This window comes from Alligator sinensis, unplaced genomic scaffold (genome assembly GCF_000455745.1).
Source record: "Alligator sinensis unplaced genomic scaffold, ASM45574v1 scaffold1102_1, whole genome shotgun sequence".
NCBI classification, from domain to species: Eukaryota; Metazoa; Chordata; order Crocodylia; family Alligatoridae; genus Alligator; species Alligator sinensis.
This window is the reverse complement of record NW_005842342.1, coordinates 400,606-422,837: the sequence shown is the minus strand read 5'-3', so window position 1 is coordinate 422,837 and position 22,232 is coordinate 400,606. Positions and strand designations below refer to the sequence as shown.

Genomic DNA, 22,232 nt, shown 5'->3' with positions numbered 1-22,232 from the left:
CCACCCTTCACCCAGCTGGAGCGGTCCCTATGATTCTTGCCTCCTAGCTCCAGGAGCTCCTGCCCCTCTGGCTGCTGGCAGGGCCCTGCCAACCTGGCCTCAGCCCTGGGCTTTGAGGGCCAAGCCCTGCCCCTTCCGGCCAGCTGACTCTCCTTAGTTGCCCCGGCAACCCGCAGCTGTGCTCGTTACCCTGGCAACCCTCAGCTGGGCTTGTTATGTCCTGCCAGGGCTCTCTCTCTCTCCCTGGCAGTTTCCACTCCCTAGAAGCAGAGCACCCCAGTGCTCTGCGACACACACATTTGCCTTTTGGTTGCAGAGGGGCAAATCTTAGACTGGGTTGTGCTATTTTTTAAACCAGTCTCTGTGTGCTGAACTTCTTTTATGGGTATAGACCAGTTTCTGATCACTTATATCAGTAGAAGTATAATGTTTGTACCTGGCCTTATAGCTTTTCTCCAGTCTTACCATCACTTAATAGTTCTATGTGTTTTCAAATTTTTTACCCCAGATAAAATTCTTGTTCTTAATTAGAAAGTGTTCTATGATTGTAATGACTGCAGGTTCTTTTCTCTTCCTTCCCCAACCACCTTATTCTCTTTTTCCCTTGTAAAAATAAATTAGTGACAATAGTAGAAAAATATATTTAATGACTTTGCCACTGATTCAGGAAAGTAGGACTGTATTTAAGCACATACTTAAAATCAAATATGTGTATACTTATCATTAAGGTCAGTGAAACTTAAAATGTTAAGGATGGGCTTAAGTATACCTGTCAGTAGAGGCCTAATATTGATACACCAGATTTCATTTATACAAACCCACTTGGTCAAAATCCTGGTCACACTGAAGTCTATGGGAATATTGTCATTGACTTCAGTAGGTCCAAGGATTCACCTGGAGAGCAGTATTGAGATGGTGCTTGTGTAGGGTACTGTCACAGGGCACCTAGGGGTGCCTGCACCTTTAAGAGTAGAAACAGCTTAGCCAAAGGAGCCTGGCAGGCTACACAGAGTCCGGCAGCTGCAGGTTGCCTGAGTAACAGGCTAACAATGTAATTTGCTGGCATCTGCAGGCGGTCAGCTGACTGGAAGGAGTCAGAGCTCAGGGCACATATAAGCTCAGGGATGAGGCTAGCCGGGGGGCATGCTCTCTTTGGCAACTGCCAGAAGAAGGAGCACAAGAGCAGGAGCACAAGAGAGCAGCCCCATACATTTGGGTGCCTGCTTTGCCATCCCCAGACACAGTAAGACTCTAGGGACTTACAAGGTGCCCTGAGATAATACAGGCTGGTATTCTAAGTGGGGGAGTTGGCCCTCTTAAAGGGGCAGGTTCCTGCCATTATTGTTAATGTTATGTTGTAGCCCAGGGGCTTTGGTTTGTGTTATTGTTTGCACCGGTGGACCAGGAGGAGGCTAATAGGGGAGAAGGAGGCCTCATTGGGGGCACACAATTGTGTAGAGCCCCAGCACCAGAGGGGTTCAGTCTCAGGGGCTGCAGAGAGCCCAGCACCAGAGGAGTGCAAGCTGCAAGGGCCAGGGCCAGGGGCCCAGTAATAAAAGGACTTTGTGGGCTAGTGCCTCAAATCCAGGTCCAATACAGTGGGTGTAAGCTGGAAGACCTAGCTATATCAAAGGGGCGGAGTTCGAGTCGGTCAAGGCCCCAACAGAGCATAAGAGCAATGTAATGCCTGCAAGGCATGGGGCATGGTAAAGGGGTGGTTGGAGCCACTTATTTGGCCCATAAGGCCTGAGGTGCCTTGTACAGCACTATATTGAAGAGAAGCCTGGCAAAGGGCCTAGAGATCAGAGAGCTTGAGTAAGGTTCAGTGATCCAGGACTAAGTGAAGGCATCCTCCCGTTATTTTTCCATCAAAGACATGGCAGGAGAGATAAGAGGGCACCCTCATGGCAGAGCTTGCATGGTCACATGAGCCGTCAGGGGCATCATGACAGGTACTCAACTGACCTGTTCAAAGAAAGGTGGCCCAAGTAGGAGGAATTAGGGGTTTTGTCTTTGGTTTGTTTTTTGGTTTTTTTTTTTTTGAGAGAGAATTTGTATAAAGGTATGTGAACAATATGTGTGCTTACTGGAATTCAAAACTTATATTGCTTACAATGCTTGTCATGTTCTCTTTTAATACTTGAATAAGAAATTATTTGCAGTGTCAATAAGACTTTTTATGGTTAGTAACTTTTTATTACTAAATTGTTTTTGAATGATGTTTTATTAAGTAAGTCCCTCGGAAGAAATGTTGCTCCATATGCATATTGAAGTAGGCTAGTTAATGTAGGTAGATATACTGCAAAATCTGTGCTCAAAAAATTAAAGAAGGTAACTTACTGTGTATATTCACCACCTGGCTATCACAGTCCTAAACCATGATGTGCTTGAAGTCATTCAGTTTGGAATAAAAAGGAACACATTCTTTGTCCAGGGAATGTGACACAATTGAAGCTGAGAAAATAATTTGATTTTAGAGAAATGAGAAAAGCTGCAGAATTTTTAACAGTTCAAAAATGTCATGAGCTGATAAAACTGAGAATGGATGAATAAATATTTAACATTCCAAAATGATTCTTTATTTTGATTATGACCAAAAATGAGATACTTCATCCCCATAGGTTATTTATTAACAAACTGAGGAACTGGTAAAAAGGGATCAGAATGGGAATGGGGAGGGTGGGGGATACAGAGGGTGAAGTCATCTTAATTTAGGTCCCTCCTGGACTTATGCTACCTGAACCATGTGATAGTACTGTGATGAAAAAATTATACTAATTCATAATAGAGTGCAGGTTATTTCTGTCCTCTGGGTTTTACAGCCATGGTTCAGTTTGGTCTTGCATTTTACAGAGGCCTTGAGCCATTATTGTAATACACGTAAGTAGTAAAGTAATAGAAACAAAGTGTTCTGTTTTGACAATTTTTTGTGCATTTTCCTCTCATAAGGCGATTGAAGAACAGCAAAGCATCTACTGATGGCCATCGGTATCTCTTTCGAGGCAGAATAAACACAGAGGTGATGGAAGTAGAGAATGTAGATGATGGTACAGGTGAGTATATTTGCCCTTGTCAGTTATAACCTACAGAGCCTGTTCTTGTCAGCTCCAAGCAGCTCCTGTGAAGTGTGAGTGATTTTCATTGGCATTCTGTGGGAGAAGAGAGTGCTGATTTACAGGAAATTAAGATAGGGGCAGATTGTTCCATTAACACTGTACTTCTGAAATGTATCATTGGTTTCATACATTATTTTCTGGGCAGTCACTGTTCTAGCCAGCCATTCACAGATGACTGCCTTAAACTAGCAACAATCATTATGATGATGAAATGCTAGGCTGATATTTATTTCCTTGCCTAAGATAGTGTATGTCACTTCTGTATATTTTATATGGGACATATCTGTTTATATAACTCGGAAAAACAATTTTGAAAGTTACATGCTGTAATTGCAGCATAATACGTTTTTAGAAGACTTATCTTAAAAAATGTAGTGCATAGAGTGGGATAAAATATTACCTGATTTCACTTTTAAAAAATTGAAACTGAAAACTGAAAATATTTTGGTAAAAAAATTGGCTTTCAAACTAAAATTTTAATGGAAAGCCTGACTTTTTTTTCCCCCTCCAAAAAACACCACCCCAACCTCATTCTAGACACTTCGATTTGCTTGTTTCATTCTTGAAGTTTGATTTGCAAAATTGATAAACTCACCTAAGGCCTTATCAGTGTCATGCAGAGAGGAACAGTTACTTCCCTGGTCTTTGCATATGACTAGGGGTCTCCTTAACTTGCCATTAGACTTATCAATTTTCATGCATTGTTTGTGGCAGAAAGAGCAAATTCTGCAGCCATTTTGTGAATGTGCTCTGGTGGCCTCACCCATCAACGCTGATTGACAGAGAGGTTCCAGGGGGAGGAGGGACTAGGGAGTGGCTGCCATCTTGACTGTTGGCTGCCTTTTTATGCAGCTCTGCCTCTTGGTGTTGATTGGCAAAGGTGCTCCAGGATTGGGGGAGAAGGGGCAAGGGGGCAGTGGCCATCTTTGCTACTCTTCGTGCTGTCCCGCCAGCCAGTGCCTTCCCCTCCTGGGTGGGCTGCAGGGCAGAGCTGCAGTGGTAGTGACGATTACTGGCTTCCATTGGGGAGCCAGCATTTTATTTTTATTACGATTTTTTGTTGTTGTTGTTTCACAGGCAAGCCAGGATTTTGTGGTTTCTGTGAAATCTGCAAAACGGCAATTTAAGTAGACCCCTACGTGTGACATGCTTGCTAATACTTCCCCAAATGTCGCTTGTCCTTTTTGGTTTCAGCAGCTTTGCACTGGCCCCTTATTCAGTTTGTTTTCCATTATATGCATCCCAGCTCCTTTTCTACTATTCTGCTTCTTGCCAGCTGTGATTTTCCTCTGTGAGTGTAATGCTTGGTACTTGCCTATACTGAATTTCATCTTATTGAATTCAGACTGTTTCTCCATTTTATCAAGACCACTTTGAACTTAAGTCCTGTGCTCTACAGTGCTTTCAGGCACTCCCAGTTTAGTGTAATCCACACATTTGATAAACGTACTCCATTATCCAAATAATTCATAAAAATACCAAATGGTGAGTAGGGACAGATCCATTGGGGTGGGGTGATGTGGCTGCTCTATGTCATAGTGTTCCTGGATCTGCTCATGATGATCAGAGTCCTATAACATACCCTCAGGATCTCAGGATCTCAAGTTATGTAATCTCCTAGTTTGATTGTAAACTGTTGGTAACTATTCTTTAAGTATCTCTTTTCACCTAGACTGCATTTTTCTACTCTTCTTATGAGACTGTTATGTAGGACTGTATCAAAGATCTTATACAGAAGTTGGGATGCATCACATCAACTGTATTTCTCATATCTGCTAAGCCAGTTTGCCTGGGAGGAGCAGGAGATTACATTAGTTTGGCATGACATGTTTTTAACAAATCCATGTTGGCTGTGTCTTATCACTTTATTAGTCAGTGATTCTCAACCAGGGTGCTGTGGCAGCCTTTGAAGGGTGATGCTGGGAGAGAGGAGATAAGCACAGTCTCTAGTGATGAGATAAATGTAGGCTCTTCCTTTCCAGCTGCTCCTCCTCCCCCGACGCATTGCAGTGCAGGTGCTTCTGCCCAGCTGCTCCTTGTCCTTCCTAGCCTCTCTACAAGCAGATTAGCACTATAGTAAATACATTAGTTTTTTAAATGGGGTGTCCCTCAATTCACAAATGTTATGAGAGCATTATAAAACCACTGTTCTAGGTGCTATACATTGATTATTTAATTATTTGTTCCACTATCTTTTTTGGCATTAAAATTAGGATGACTGCTCTATAGTTCTCTATGAATTCTTAATAATAATAACTTATGGATCAGAGATTGCTTCTACTAATTCCTTTTGTACTGTAGAGTAAAGTTTATCAGGCCTTGCTGATGTGAATAAATCTAGCTTCTCTGATTTCTTCATATTGTTCTCTTTTCTGTCTTGTATGCCCAACCCTCATTGCTGATTTTTATTGTGGTAAACATCTGGTCAGAATTAATACTTTTTGTTAAAAACAAAAACAAAGCAGAAATGGCTCTGAACATTTTGGCCTTTCCTGTGTCTATCTGCTGTTTGCGCAGCCCAAATGTTTTTCTCATCATTTTCATCCTATGGGTAAATTTACTTTCTCATATGATCTCTCATTCACTGGTGTGTTGAAGACTATTCTGTCATGCTTCCCAAACCATGATTTTTTCCCTTCCATTTCTTCAAGTCTCTTAAAAAATGTCCTCCCCTTTCATTGTCTTGTCTTGGATATCATACTGGCTCTTCAAGCTGAATTTAGGGTACATACAGACATTGCAGGAGGTTAGGGGGACGTTAGATTGAGTTAAAAATGGCCACCTGTTCTAAGGTAAATTGGGATGGGGGAGTGATTAGGGGGCTTGGAGAGAATTGTGGGGGAAAGTGGGGTCTGAGGGTGCTACACTGGAAATTGTACAGAAGTTCAGTTAGATCAGGCCCAGTGAGACCCATTTAAGTTAGCCTATCTCGGAGGTACAGTTAACTTAGATCAGGTCAGCCATGTTTAGACTGATTTAAACTTCCTGAACTTCTGTACAGTTCTCACTTAGAGCTAACAAAGTAGGGATCTAAGATTAAGGTCTGCACCTGGGCAAACTAAGTTAGATTGGATGGCCATTTTTAATGCAATCTAATGCAATTTTAATGCAGTTTAATGCAGTCTAACCCTAACCTCTCTGAATGTCTGTATGTACCCTTAGTTAGACACAAGTATTCATTTTTATTCTCATATGGTCACCCAGTCTCTTTCTCAGTTCCGAAAACCACAGTAAATGTTATCTCCTTTGTCACTTCAGACATATAGCTTGGGCTTACCTCTCCTTCTTCCTTTCCTCATTTAACAAATCTTATTACTTTTGTCTCTGACATTTCCAAAATCCACTTCTACCTTTTTTCCTAGGCCTATGACACCAGATTTCACTGTTGATTTTCTCTCTCATTCCTGGATTACAGTAAATTTACCTCTTTTCCTGAATCCCTGACTTCACCCTCCCTTTCATTAATTTTACCGGTGTGCTAAAATATTCTTTCTTTCCTGCCGTTTTTGCCTATCACTCATTCCTTGTATCCTCTTACTGGATCTCCATATGATGTTGAAAAGCCAAAGCTTCATTTCCAGGTCCCTAGACAGAGCTCTTTTCCTGACAGTACTTGCAGTTCTTTTTCCTATATACATCCTTTCTTATAATTGATATTGGGCTACTTTGTTGTGTGCCTTGATATACATCCTTTCTTCCTTGCCCAGTCATGTCCTTATGCCTTTTTACAAAGTGTTCCCATGTCTTTCAGTGTATCCAATCCATCCTTTTTTGATGCCTTTCAGTGCTTTATCTCTAACCCATTTTATTTATCTTGCTTTCTACAGCTGACCTCTTGCTTGGTGCTATATATTTCTGTCTTTTGCCATGTGTTATTCCCAAATGTAATGACACGTTCTTTCAAAATTCATTTCATTCACATTGGTTGTGCATTGGGAATTAAATTATTTTTTCCCTTTATTAATCAATGGCCGTCATTTTCTCAGGTTTTTAATTTAGTTTGAAAGTGAAAGGGAACATGGCTCTTGTTTCTTTTGTTTCTATAAATCACCATACAAACATATCAGGTAAAAACAATAAAGGCTAGTAGAGTTCTAGGTGATTTCTTTTTCAGATCTTCTGATGGGCAATATTTTTGGTGTGCAAGGCTTAAATGGACAACCTTGTTCTTTTCAGATCATGGGGGTCAGATTCTCATCTGGTGTAAACTAACATACCTCCCTTGACTTCATTGGTGTATCAAGTGGTTCTGGAGGAGTTGGTAACTGAGAACTTTCTAGTGGGATAGTTTGATTGACCGATGGAGAAAGATAGTGTCATAGTCTTCATTGTTGTAAGTAGAAGCAAAGGCTTCTGAAAGAGAGGTTCATGGGTAAAAGTTATTGTAATGCAAATGACAAGTCTGAGGAAATTAATACTTTTTCTAAAAAGCTTTGGTTTTTTTTCTTTGATGAAGCTAGGTTTGGGCTGAGCAGCACAATTTATAGAAGCTTTTCATTTTGTTTTTGCTTCAAAAATCATGAGCCACGGTGTCGGTTTTCTGATTATACTGATTAGAGTAGAATGTACATTATTTGTCATTTTAAGGTTTGTATGGTCTGTCTTTTATACAGTTTTTAAAAAAAATGTTTTTAAATATGTTTGAAAACAGGTAAATACATACAATACAAATGATGTTAAAGGAATATTATTGAGGCTTCATGCACATGGAAGTTAGGAAATGCCAGATGTATGTTTGTTTACACAATCTTAATTCCTCTCCCTCCTCCCTTACCCCAAAGTGTTCATGCTGTTAACTATACCCTCACCCTCCCACAAAAAAAACAACCAGTCAGTTGTCATGCAGCTAAAGACTGTGTGCACATACATTGAAGGGGTAGAATTAATCATGTGCAGGCAATCTTATATTTAGAGTTTCCTAACAGTGTTTTACAAATGTTTGCTACTTTAATTTTATTTAAAATAGTTTCTATAAAATGTCATGATCTTTTCCTCAAGAAAAAAAAAATTATGTACAGTCGTAGGAAGTCACTTATTATGTATCCCAAATCTTCAGCAACACAGCCCAGGGCTCTATCAGTGAAGTTGAATGGAAGGTTGTTATTTATGTGCTGGATTTGGACAGTAGATAAAAGGCTGCATGGTTCATTCAGGATTATTTTCTCTCCAGTTCTGGTTGGGAGTTGAGAGAGTTCAGTCCAGAGTGGGGAATATGGGCCTTAAGGGCTAACTATTCAATGTGGGGATGTCTGGGAAAGAATCAGCCTGGCTCAACTCTCCTATCTTCTGGTATAGCTGTTCAGCCAGTACTTTTCAATAGTTTGCTACTGCTATTGCTGTTTTTGGTGGGACCAGTGATATAATGTTCATATTTAATTTAAATATTATTTTAATCATGCTGCCAAGAGAAAGGAAAAATCCAAAATAAAGGAAATAGTGATATCAGCAATTTATTGCTCAGCAAGACTTGAATGGAATTATATGAGAAAAAGAAAGGGCATTTCTCTACCACACTTTTCCATTTTTTCAAATTTCAAAGACTTCTGCAAAAGGAAGTTAGAGTTTCTTAAAAAGATACAAGAATCATCTGTAATGGTAATGTTAGGCAACTTGGATTATAGGAGCTTCTACCAGCTCCCAGTCTAACAGATTATTAGTTTCTGGTTATAATACCAGTCCGGTACTTTGAAAACTTGGATTCTCTTTTTTGGCTGTGCTGTAGAGTTCCTGCATGACCTTTGGATAACCACATGGGCTGCTGACAGATGTGAAAAATAAATAAAAAATGTGCTTTACTGGAAGAAGCAGCAGGGTAGTTCGACTTGGCTCTAGTGTCTGTATAGATCGCACACTTTAGCAGGGCTTTTTGGCGATTTTATCTAATAGCTGATTCAATCAGCTATTGGATAAAAGTTCCAAAAAGCCCCACCTAAGTGCCTGATCTATATGGCGCTTTGGGTGAGCTGGGTCACACTAATGAGATGCCTCTTCTGGACATGTGCTGAGCTCAGTGCGGGGGTGCTCTGAGTTTAAAGTAAAGCACCGTTTTGGATTTATTTATTTTTTTTACATCTGTAAGCAGCCATAATCCTAACTGTCTCAATTCCCTATACAGATACTGTTTCCATACCTCTCATGGCTATTTGTTTTAGAGGTGTTCAGGTATCGCTGTAATGAGCAGCTTTAGAAAATTGTAAATATTATAAAGAAAGATGATAGTGCAAAATTAATTAACGTACATTTTCCCCTCCTTCCCATTTTTGCTCTTTTTCTTATACACTTTTGAACACAAGAGTCGCTCTTCAGCTGTATATTTAGCCATCAGTTTTCAGATTCTCTGAACAATAAATTGTGGCAGTTAATGACATTTCCCAGGCTATGCATACAATACTTGGCTGTGTTCCATCTTATTAAAATGCAGAGTTATCAAAAGGATATCTACATGTCTGCTGAGATTTATGATAACTCTCAGCAAGCATTTTCACAAAGTTTTTGAAAATCCCATCTCATTTAAAAAAACTGGACTGAACTACGAAAAAGTATTTGCAAATTATTGAAATTATTAGGGTGGTTCAAGACAGGTCATAGCTTTTTCTTGCTCCTTAAAGAGAATTTGTTAACCTTTGCTATTCTTATATATTGTACAGTAGTGATAAATCCAGTTTTAACTTAGGTTTCTATATAATTATTTAGTTGTAATTTGTTACTAGGGGGTTGTAAATATTACTGCCCCCTGGAACTACACATAATCTTATTGAAGGATTTTCAGTATAGGCAATGGCATTAGTTGCATTGTGAAAGATTGCTTGGTAATAGATTTCTGGATAAGATTCACAGACTGAAATGCTATTATCAAAAGTTACAATAATGAATAAAATATTCATAGGAAATGGTTATTCATAAGATAAACCTTGGTTATTTTGAAATATTTGAAAATTCAAACATTTTGGAACTAAAAAAGTTATGATAAATGTTATTTTCTGTGGCAATTGTACACATATTCTGAATAAAGTGGGCATTAGATAAATTTGATTTTGAAATCAAAGCAAATATCATTATTTTGTTCATTTATATACACATTAAGGTTAACTAGTCATTTTTGCGATTCTTTGCCTAACTTCAGTTCAAATAAGTCCAATAAGGCTATATGCTGGCACAATTTGTCTTATTTGCTTACGCATCAGATTGAATTTGAATTTTTTTCAGGCTTCTAAAGCTTTTTATGGTAAAATATTTTCAATCAGTACAATCAAATGCTATTGCTTTTAGAATCTAAATTATATCCTTTGTGCCATCTGGTAGGGACTTCTTTCTCTCTCACACTAAATTCACTGAATGTTGTGGAATCTAATGCAAAGACCATGAATTCTTGCTGAGCAGTTAATGTTAATAGAAATTCTGTGAAACAAAAGAACTATATTAGCCCTAAATCTGGAGGTAGCTAGGTTATGCTGTGTGGCCCTTTAACCAGGTGACAGTGGCAGCTTGCAAATATTAGTGTCATTAAGAAGCTGTCTTTCCATCAGTCTAACTGAAATTCAAGTACTGTATAGGTATAGAGATTTGAACTACCTTCTTTTCCCTTGTCATCTGGGTCAGGTTTGATGGCAAGATACTTGGGTAACATAATATGGGAAATCTGCTTATACTAAATCTGTTATGTGGATTCATAGAATTCATACTTCAAGGCTGACAGTTTAGCACCATTCAAAAACGGTAAATTTATTGAAAGATTGCTTTGCAAGGAATACAATGTTTGGAGATTCAATATAGCTTACATTGGGGGGCATCTACATGATATGCTTACACTGAGGGGCATCTACATAATAGTTGCCTTGTTAGCTCCTCAGTAAAGCGTCTGTGTCTACACATGTGGAGCAGCTATTAAGCCAAAGTAAACTGATTAACTCTGCCATAGGTTAGTACTGCCTGATAGAAGTACTATCCTATGGCAAAGTTATTTGCTCTGCCGCAGCACATGTGTACATGGTGGCAGGACTGGCTGGGGCATGAGGATGCTACCGTTCAGGTACTGCCTGCCAGCTAGCCCTGCACTGTAGCACCCTCATGCCTCAGCCAGCCCATCTGCAGCACACTGAACCTGGTTGGGCCAGCCCTGGGCTGGCAGGCTGACCCCCAGGTTCCCCCACCAGCTAGGGCTGCACTGCCCCAGCTCAACATACTGCAGTCCTGGGTACATGTGTAAACGCTGCATATGGGACCAGTAAACTCTAGTATGAACTGCACCAGAGTTTATGGCAGTGCGCTAATTTAACATGTAGATGCACCCACTGTCTCAGAATTTGAGTTGCACAGGACAGCTTGCAATGCTGTTATATTTCTGTCATTGTGTTTGTTATAGGAAGAGCTCAGGAATTATAGGGAGGAACCTAATCATCACCTTAGCTATTTTAAAACATTCCAGGCTATTCTTATTAAGTGATTTTTGTTATGCATTTCCAGCGGACTATCATAGCAGTGGCCACATTGTTGTTAATGGCTGGAAGATTCACAACACAGCAAAGAACAAATGGTTTGTATGCATGGCAAAAACTCCTGAAGAGAAGCAAGAATGGCTGGAAGCTATTCTGAAAGAAAGAGAAAGAAGAAAAGGTAGGTTAACAAACTTTATTTTGTTTCATTGCAGGGAGGCTGTATTGAACTTTTATTTTCATAAAATATATAGCTAGGTGTCAGGTTTTGATAAGGTGTACTTATGGCATTGTGTCAAATGGTCTGTGGAGATTTTGTTAACTAATGATTTAAAAAAAAGAAAACATCATTTAGGAAAGGAAACTTTGCTGAACATGACAGAATCTAGGTCTACTGATATCTTGTGCTGCTGTGGTAGTCTGAAACCTGCCGTTTTCTTTGGCTTAATAGACCCTGAAGCTGATCATGAGCTGGAATAAACTGGCTCCACTGAGGTCTGTTTCTATTGATTCCATGCTAAGACAAGATACTAATGTCTTTGAAATGATCAGGTTTGCCATGTCTGTCCTTTGTCCACCTGATCCACCATCTGATGCAAATAACTTTCAAATGATGCCTCTAAATGCTCTAGTTTCAGGCTAGTTGTCTTTGCAATATTCTCAGTGGCATACCGTCCGCTGGTATACCTATTCTTCAGGATCCTGCTTTTTTTTTTTTTTTTTTTAGCAAAGGCTATCTTCTAAACGGTAAGACTAGTAAATGTGTATATCCCCACATGCAACCTGTGCCAGAAATAAAGTAGGACACCAACCCTATTCCTTCACCACTTCCTCAGCAAAAATGCTATAGACAGTAACACATAATGGAGTCTTGGGATGAAAGGTAGGATGCACAGGGTAATAGGCTGGGACTGATTTGATTTGTTTTCAAGTCTTGGCTCTTCTACAGATTTCTGATGTGACTTGAGGAAGTTCCTTAAGTATTCTGTTCCTCATATGCAGATTGGGAATAATACTACTTCCTTTCTCTCACCCTTTGCTTCTCTTCTATTTGGATTATGAGATATTCAAGTCCAGGGACTGGCACTTACAGTATATTGTACAGCAGTAGCAGTTGCCCTGTTTGCAACTGGAACATCCAGGTGCTATATAATAAATATTGGTGAAGGAATTTTGCAGACATCTAGGAACTTGGCAATTGAGGAGGTAAGTGAAGAAACTAGTGCAGAAGGCTGGTTCATAAAACTAGAGTGGTCTCTGCTTTTGGTTGAGGGCTGTTTGTACAAATGGTTGGAGAGGTTCTAGTCAATGTGGCCTTATTATCTCAATGCCTGGTTAACATCTAACCAAATTTCCTCAGTCTCCTGACAGCTGTAGGCCAGGGGTGGAAAAGAAGGACATGTGGATAGTGTTTTATGTTGACATAATGTCAATATGTATTATGTACTTTGGTCCTATAAAATTTAGCTGTCAAGCTGCTTTCAGTGAAGATGGGCCTGATTCCCCCCCCCCATGGTGAAGCTCAGATCTAAATGCTGCCTTTACTGAGTTGAACCAAACTCCAGTGTATGCATATCTCATAGCTTTGGGTTTCAGCATGGGACTTTACAATAAAGAGATAATTAAGCTATAACAGGGAAGTAAATAGGGGAACAGGTGAATGAGGCCCCAACTTAGAATCATTGGAAAATTTATATTGTTTTCGCATTTTTAAAACTAGATATTTCCTCAAACATCTGTATAAACACCTCTCTTATGAGGCAGGATGCATTAACTTAATTACAAGCAGGATGTCAAATGACTCACCAACCAAGCAAATATCTCTTAAAATTCAAATATCCCATCTAAAAGTAACTATAAACAATTTCCTATTCACTGTGAATATAAACGCGCTTTAATTCTACGTTTACTTATCTAGATGCAGAGCCAAAACCTGCTCATTTGGATGTGTGCAACTCTTTTGAAATCTATGCAGTGGCATATGCATAACTGAGAATAGCTTGGCCCACTTCATGAAAATCAAGACAGACACAGTCCATTTAATTAGGATATTGGTAGCTACTGTTTAAAGAATTTTGATATGTCTTTCCTATCCCCTGTAGGAGTTAGGATATAACATTATAACTAGAGATTGGTTTATTCCTGCTAATATTCTGTTGATTTTAGTTTTCTGTTAATCATCTTGTTTCAATTAAAAAAAATTAATAAAAGAAATCTCTTTGATTTATCTTTCCCTCACAAACTGTACAATTTACTATAACTGTTGCTTTTCTACTCCATTGGTATTCTGTTAAACAGAACAATTTGGAATATATTTCATGATCCTGCTTATGGTTTTATATGATCCTATAAAACCATAATTAGGCAAACATCTCACTGACTTCCTTAAAAGTTTTATCCAATAAGGTGTTTATGATATGATGCTTTCCTTTCTGGAGGGACACTGATTACATTGCCATCAGGACATTCAACCTGAATTTGACCCGTGGAAGTAGTCATATAGTACATATAGGCCAGGTACAAACTTTACGTATAAACCAGCGTAAGTGATTGGAAACTGTTATATACCTGCAACAGAACAGATGTTTTGGGCACATAGACTGGTTTAAAGATGGTGGAAGCTGGTCTAAGATAGACCTGGATTGATGAGGTATCAGACTTAGTTGGTTTAGGTTAGACTAGTCTATTGAAATTTTGTATCAGGTCCCCTATTGATTCATGTTGGGTCACCATCCACTGGCATCCCAGGCTGCATTGCAGGCTCCCTCTAGTCTCCTCTTGCAGGGAAGCCTGCTGGAATTTTGCTAGGCTCTGCTGCACTGGCTGAGCACACGGTGGGCCCCTCCCTCAGGCTGTCATAGAGCCAGCCAGCAAATCTTCTGTCCTTAGCTCCATTTTACACAATGTCCCTAGGTGTGCGGGGTAGGGGGGGAGGTGCTCCACAAAAGGAAGGATCAGGCCCCTCAGGGCTCCAAGGAACTGCAGGTGGCAGCAGCAGGCACCTGGTGCAATTCCTTCTAGTGTGCTGGACACTGCTGAGAGCAACTGAATGCAGCCAAGAAGCAGGCATCCCTGATTGGCTGCCAGGCACATCTTCCCAACCCCCTTTCAGGAGAACCCCAGAATGGGTCACTATAGTACCTCCCCCCTACACTGCTAGCTGGGCTGCCTGGCATGCCATGGTGACCCACTCTGGGGCTCTACTAGAAGGGGATTGAGGGCATGTGCCTTCCAGCTGATCATGGGTGGCCTGGCTTCTCCATAGAAGGAAGGATTGGGCCCCTCAAAGCTCTAGCAAGCAGCAGGTACCTGGCATGATTGCAGGAATTGTGTTGGGCACCTGCTGCCACTTCATGCAGTTTGCTGGAGCTCTGAGGGACCCAATCCTTCCTTCTACAGAGCAGTTGGGCCATCCTTGATTGGTTGCTGGGCACACACCGCTAACCCCCTTCGAGGAGAGCCTCAGAGTGGATCACCATGGCATACTGGGCAGCCCGGCTGGCAGTGATGGGGGGAACATACCATGGTGACCCACTCTGGGGCTCTCCTGGAAGGGGGTTAGGGGTGTGTGCCCAGCAACCAATTAGGGGTGGTCCAGCTGCTCTGTAGAAGGAAGGATGTAGGGGCATGTGCTTGGCAGCCAAATCAGGGGTGGCGTCCACTCAGCTGAATTTGGCTGCTCTTGGCAGTCTCTGGCATGCTGGAAGGTGTGCAGGAGCATCCCCAACCTGATGGCCTTGGTTAGTGCAGACAGCCTTTGTGCCCTCCTTCCTCCCCCACCCCCCGCCCGGTGAACATGTGTTCTGTTCACTCCCGGACTAGCCTAGTCCACTTGGAGAAGCCCATGTAAATTAGTTTGAATTTGCCTCAGGCTTTTTTAAATGCCTGTACTTAGTCAAGCTGGATTAGTACAGAAAAGATTTGTTACAAGTAGGAGAAAAATATGGAACTGCTTGAACTGAGAGAATGCTAATGTTTTGGGGTGGTGAACCACTCTTCTAATCTCTTTTAACTTCTCTTCTAAACAGAAGGCATATGTTTTGGCAGTGGCAGTTCTTCCAAAATAGATAGGTTGAAATGCTATATTAAATGTACCTGAGTGAAATGTACTGAGGGAAACTCAGCCTATATTTATAACTGAAATCCACACAAAAGTTGCTGTTGAAATATTGGATTTACTGTAGATGTATTTCTCAAATTTGAGAGATGGACTAGGACAATTTTGTATATCTGTATATTTCTGGTGCTATGAAAACTCAGATTTTATCAGAAAAAATAGACAAAAAAGATTTTTCACTAGTTTTTGTTGTCTTTATGCAACCACCTAAGGAAGTCATTGAGATATTTTAGTTGTTTTTAGTGCTTTAATAAGAAGGTATATTTAATGCTTTATGTATGTATTTTACCTGATTAAAAGAATGAAGCCAACTGCTTAAAGTACAGTGCATCCAGATCCTATACATTCTTAGAACAGTGGTTTGGTTATGTTCTATTCTGTTGCAAATCAGTGTACTAGTATTGGTTAAGCTATTTGTCTTGTATTAACAATATCAGGTGAATGTGTCTCTTTCTATCTGTGTTAAATACTATATTTCATTGGAGACCAACCTTTTTGGCAGGCATACTACAAATTAGCCCTGAACTCAACATAAGTGCCATTCTGACCCCCCTTTCGCTACCTAAACAAACACCCCTGCTTTCTGCTCCCTGCCCCGCCCCGTGTCCCCACCTCCTCTCTGTGCACCCTGCCTGAACTGCTACTCTTGTGGCACATATGCCACATGTTGTCTATAACTGCTGTATTTTTCTCACAAAAGTTACCTTTATCTTATGTGTATTTGCAGAATTAATAAAATTTTAAGTAGCAACTTCTTATTCTTATTGAAGATTTCCATTTATTATTTTTAAACTTGAAAAAATAGATAAATTAAGAATTTTTCTCTAAAATAAACAAAAAAATGCACAGATTTATGTTTTTAAATAACATTTGCAACTCTTTCTAGATAAAGGAGATTGACTGTAGATCTCCAGTGTTCCTTAGGAGCACAAAACTTCATAAGTAGCCTAAAAGTAATTCAGGGAAAACTATATTTGGAGTAATAAAATCTCTCTTATTCAGTAATAGTTGTAATATGCTGAAAATAGAAGCAGAAAAACAAGGAGAACGATTAACAAATCACAAACTGAAAAGCTTGTATAATTCCTAACCCCACTCTACCACCCTCTGAAGTCTTCTGAAGTGAATAAAAATCAAAGCACCAATTTCCATGTGTAGAATTGAACTAATTTAAACTTACCTGGGCATAGTAAAGGGGTGTTTCATTTAATTAGTTAATATCTGTAGGTGGGTTTTTTTTTTTAAAGTACTGAGTGTGTAGTTACAAATCATTTTATGACCGAATAAAAGGTGAAAAGTAATTCTTTCTCCGAAACTTGAAGGAGAAATACTGCATATGCTCATTTGAGGTAAATTGAAATCATAACATTAATGTTCCTTATTGTGATATTAACCTAAGAGTAGGGGTAAGTATGGTCAAGAAATACCATTCATTGCCCTTCTATAATAAGGAATTTATAGATAACTTGCTATAAATATTTTAAGAGGATTAAAAGTTACTGTTAGTAAAGTGAAGTGCTGTCCAAAACTATTTAATGTGTCCAGTTGGTGACTCCTTTTTCACTAAGATATTGATTTCTTAATGCTTATTAGTTTATAGATGCAGTTTGAAAAATAATGACAATAACTGGGAAATTTATATAACTGACAGAATATTTTTGGCAGGTTTAAAACTGGGCATGGAACAAGATACTTGGGTGATGATCTCAGAGCAGGGAGAGAGACTCTACAAAATGATGTGCAAACAAGGGAATCTGATCAAAGACAGGAAAAGAAAACTAACCACTTTCCCAAAGTGCTTTCTTGGAAGGTACAGTATGTTTTTTATAACTGATTTTAACCTACTAGAAATTTATTTTAATTTCTTATGTCACTATATACAAACTGTTGTTTATTAAATAAAATTCACAGGAGCTTGCTCACATGCCTAATTTTATTCCTGAACTGAGCCAATATTTAACGCAATCTTACTGAAATGTATAGGTATAATCTTACTCCAAAGTTGAATTTCTTTGGAAAATGGCTATAACATATTGTTAAACACAAGGCTGCCTCAGATTAATTGTTTTACTTTTTGAAGTTAGAATATTTTTTCTCCTTATATAGTTTATGATAACTCCAAAATTGCTTATCTGATCTTTTAAGAGCCCCCTTTTGCTTATTTGTTTGGGAGTCCGTTTTTTGTATATTGAGAGCCATTCATGTCTTTATCTTAGGAAAGCCATACATGTTGAGGTTAGTATCTTTAGAATGTGACATAACACTGGTCTCATCATAAAACTGTGAATGCTAGAGGAGGATATAAAATAATGGACCTAGAATGGAAGGTTCTTCTCTTTTCTAGACTCTGTTCTCGTTTCACCCTAAGAAACTTTTGCAGACATCACTTTATCATCTCACACATGAGCATTTAACATTGGCTAGTTATTGGAAGAAGAAAATAAGACTTCAGGTCAAGTCATTTAAATCTCCAAGTCACTTGGTTAGTAAAGATCCTAACCCGGATTAAAGGTCATGGATTAAATATACTGAAAAACTCCACTGACTTTTAATGGTGCTGGGATTTCACCCCATCTTTCTTGTTTCTTACAAAGGAAAAAAACCTTTTGGTAAATTCATTGCTCCATAATATACAAAATAGCCTCTAGTTGTGGGTCCCTTTAATTTTTTTGCCCATCCAAAGATAGTTTAGGATCTAATTTTCTCTACATGTAACCGTAGGAAAATTGGTCCCACTTATTTAAGTTTTCCCAACAAATTATATTTTATATTAGTTGCTAAATTGTTCATCTACTCCAACAAACTGTTAAAAATAGATTTGGATTTGTAATAATGTTTTAAAAATGTGTGTTCTTGCTGATGCTATTATTTGATAGTGCTGTTATAAAAAACCACATCTAAGAAAAATCCAGATTTGTTTCTTAATTAGGGTACTGATGAATTGTCTGTATCTTTCTGAGCTTTCAACAGACTACATTTACTATCTTAAGCCAGTTTTGGGTTTGTAGCATGAGGACAGACTTAGTCTATGCATTTTTCAGAAGTAAGGGAAGACATAACTCATTAAATAGTAAAACTCTTTTTGAAGATTGCCTTAGTTACTGAAATGGTAGAGGAGACTATTATATGATAGGTTTTGAAATCTTTTGATTATGATATGCTAAATGTGGAAAGTGGTTTCCTCTCATTTAATGCATGGATTGGAGGGATTTTATTCTTCTTTTAAATGCAAACTTCAGTTCAGTCTCAACTATGAGGCATAATCAACTCCTTTGTCATCTATGTAGGTATAAAGAAATAGGTTCTATTGGTAACATTGCAATGATTGTTGGTTTCCTGTTTAAGATTAGCGCTATAGAAATCATCCCAAATGAGTGCTCATAAAATTATATACCATTTCACACATTTTTTATCTGACTGAAAAAATATTATAGAAATACAGCATAGTAAAATATTTTAGGATCATTTATAGCTCTCTGCTATAATAATGCATTTATAGCTTGTTACCGTTCATCCAATGACTCGGGGCTCATGTAGAACCATAGAAACTTCCAGAACTGACTGAATATAACTTTCCTGTATGTAAAATGGCCCCGGCCTCCCTGGTGAGTAATCCAGCTGTGGCCTCACCAAGGCCAAGTACAATTTGAGGGTGTGAGATCACAATCCTCCTTAGATAGATGCAAGTGATAGCTTCCATTAGGCAGGCATGAATCATTCCTTCCGAAACTAGGTGTAGGTGTAGTGATCTTGTTTTCAACTCTTCAGTAACATCTCGGGACATCATTTTCCCATTGTACTCGGCCTTGGTGAGCATGCAGCTGGATTACTGTGTCCAGTTTTGGGCTCCACAATTCAAAAAGGATGTGGAGAAACTTGAGAGAGTCCAGAGAAGAGCCACACACATGATCAGAAGTCAAGAAAATGGACATTATGATGACAGGCTAAGAGCTATGGGACTTTTCAGCCTAGAAAAGCACAGGCTCCGGGAAGATCTGATGGCCATCTATAAGTTTATAGCAGGTGTCCACCAGGATCTGGGGGTACGTTTGTTCACCAGAGCACCCCAAGGGACAACAAGGTCAAACGGTTATAAACTCCTGCAAGACCGTTGCAGGCGGGACATAAGGAAGAATTTATTTACTGTCCGAGCCCCCAAGGTCTGGAATAGCCTGCCATCAGAGATGGTTCAAGCACCTACTTTGAACACCTTCAAGAGAAAATTGGATGCATATCTTGCTGGGATCCTATGACCCCAGCTGGTCTCCTAACCCTGGGGCAGGGGGCTGGACTTGATGATCTTCCAAGGTCCCTTCCAGCCCTAATGTCTATGAAATAGAGGACTTTAGCCCATTCATTCATCCTGGAGTATTTATTGCTGTCCTAGATGCAAGTTCAGTATAATGTTGGGAGAAACTTTCGTATTTGGACTACAAAAGGAAATGTTTGCCTAGTTAATAGGCTTAAAAATAACATGGGTGTTTATTGCAGGGCACTAAGGTGTGCCTGCTCCTTTAAGGGCTGAAACTGCCTAGAGAGAGGGCCCTAGGAGCCAGGCAGAACCCCCACAGGTACAGGTTGCTGTGATAGCAGGCTAATGAGGGAATGGGGCCATTTTAATGAGGCCGGGGCCATTTTACATACAGGAAAGTTATATTCAGTCAGCTGACCAGAAGGAGTCAGGGCCCTGGGCACATATAAGCCCCAGGGCTGAGGCCAGCAGGGGTTAGTTCTCTGGTAGCTGCCAGGGGAAGGAGCTCCTGCAGAGAAGAACTGCCCAGTGGCCTCCTGATATGCTGCTTACAGGACTAATGCGGCTCCATGAGCTCATCAGGTACCCTGGGCTGTGAGGTACTTAATGCTTGGGGAGAAGTTTGCCTCATTTAAAGAGACAGAATGCATCTTGCACTGTTTGAATTAGGTTATAGCCCAGGGACTCATATTTTGGTTGTTGTCTGTAATCTGGTGGACTAGGCAGAGGCTATTGGGGAGAAGGCCTTATTGGGGCACACTACCATGTAAAGCCCCAGTGCCACCTGTGAGGCATGGGGCTTGGTAAAGGGGAGGCTTTGGAGCCACGTATCTAACCCATAAGGCTTTGGAGTATTGTAAGGCACCTCCTGAGTGTGGACCCAGTAAGGGGTCCAACAACCCACAGAGTTTAGAGGAGTCTGTCAGGACTGTGACCGAGCAGCAACCTGAAGGCAGCCTCCTGATTAATTATTTAAACCAGCAAGACATGGCAGGAAAGATTAGTAGGCCTCCATAGGGTGGAGTTGGCATGGTCACAGGGCATAGGGACATCACAGCTATCCCTGGAGAGGCTGTATCATGACAAGGTTGTTCAAAGTCTTGAGAAAGAGTTAGGTTAATTAATGTTCAGGGTGTAAGTACAAAGGTCAAAGGAACATTATGAATTGTGGGTTTTATTTATCATAAAGTTCTATAGTTAATCTTAGGGATTATCACCTCCTATGTTGAGTATGTAGGCAAATATGTACATATGTATGCAAGCTATGTCTACATTATACGCAAGGTCACGGTGCGGGGTCCTACGGGGTGGCCGTGATCTCCCCAAGGCCCCCTTCCTGTGCCAAGTCGGCCCAAAGGGCACTCTCAATTCTTGCCCGCCACATCTTTGATATTAGAATATGTTAGGGAGACTGCCTTTACATCTCCTTGGACATGGGTTTTGATGTACTCCTAGCCTGTGGGCTCTTGGACCCCTTGCAGGCCCCGTCCTGTAATGGGTGTTTCGGGGCACCCTAGCCTTATGGGCTATGCATGGCTCCAACCACCCCTTTACCATGCCCCAAACCTCACAGATGGAACTGACGTTGTCCAGTCTGGGCCTATTTACAATTTAGCCCCCTTGTCCTCACTGGGCTCTCCACAGGCCCTATTTTCTCACTGCGCCCTCCTGGCACTCGGGTCCTCCATGGCCCTGTCTCGCTCTGTGCCCCCTCTGGCACCTGGGCTCTCTACCACCCTGCAACATGCTGCACCTTCTCTGGCACCTGGGGTCAGTGTACCCCCAAAATGCTTCCCCCTCTCTAGGGCTTCTCAACCACTGCCCCCTCTCTCTGGGGCTTCTCAACTGCTGCCTCTTCTCTCTGGGGCTGGGGTCCCCACGCTACCATGAGCCCCTCATGAGGCCTCCTCCATCTCCTTATAGCCTCACCCGAGCCACCGGTTAAACAGCAAACCAAAACACAAACCCCTAGGCTATAACATAAACTCGAGCTGCCCAGCTATACCAACATCATTCAAGCCACCCCAGGGGTGCTCCATCCCTCACCAGTATCAGGCTGCTGGTGCAGTCAGGCCTCCTCCCTTTGTCTGCTCCGGCAGAGCTCCTTCCCCTTTGGCTGCCAGCAGGGAACTGCCACCCTGGCCTTAGCCCCTGGGGTTTATATGGGAGCCAGACCCTGCCCCTTCTGGTCAGCTGACCTCTGGCAGGTGTGGGCCACTAGCTCCCTCTGGTTTCATAGTTTCATAGTAGCTAGGGTCAGGAGGGACCTGAACAGATCATCTAGCCTGACCCCCTGCCACAGGCAGGGATGAATG

At 40.6% G+C, this 22,232-nt stretch overlaps 1 protein-coding gene across 1 annotated transcript in view; it reads left to right on the top strand.

Annotated features, from left to right (window-relative positions):
- PREX2 (phosphatidylinositol-3,4,5-trisphosphate dependent Rac exchange factor 2) overlaps positions 1–22,232 on the top strand; it is a 327,787-nt gene that overhangs the window by 120,763 nt on the left and 184,792 nt on the right. Inside the window, exons 8-10 of the mRNA XM_025210219.1 lie at positions 2,950–3,053; positions 11,580–11,729; positions 17,331–17,475. Of these exons, the coding sequence (XP_025066004.1) occupies positions 2,950–3,053; positions 11,580–11,729; positions 17,331–17,475 (399 nt within the window). The remainder of the gene's footprint in view (positions 1–2,949; positions 3,054–11,579; positions 11,730–17,330; positions 17,476–22,232) is intronic.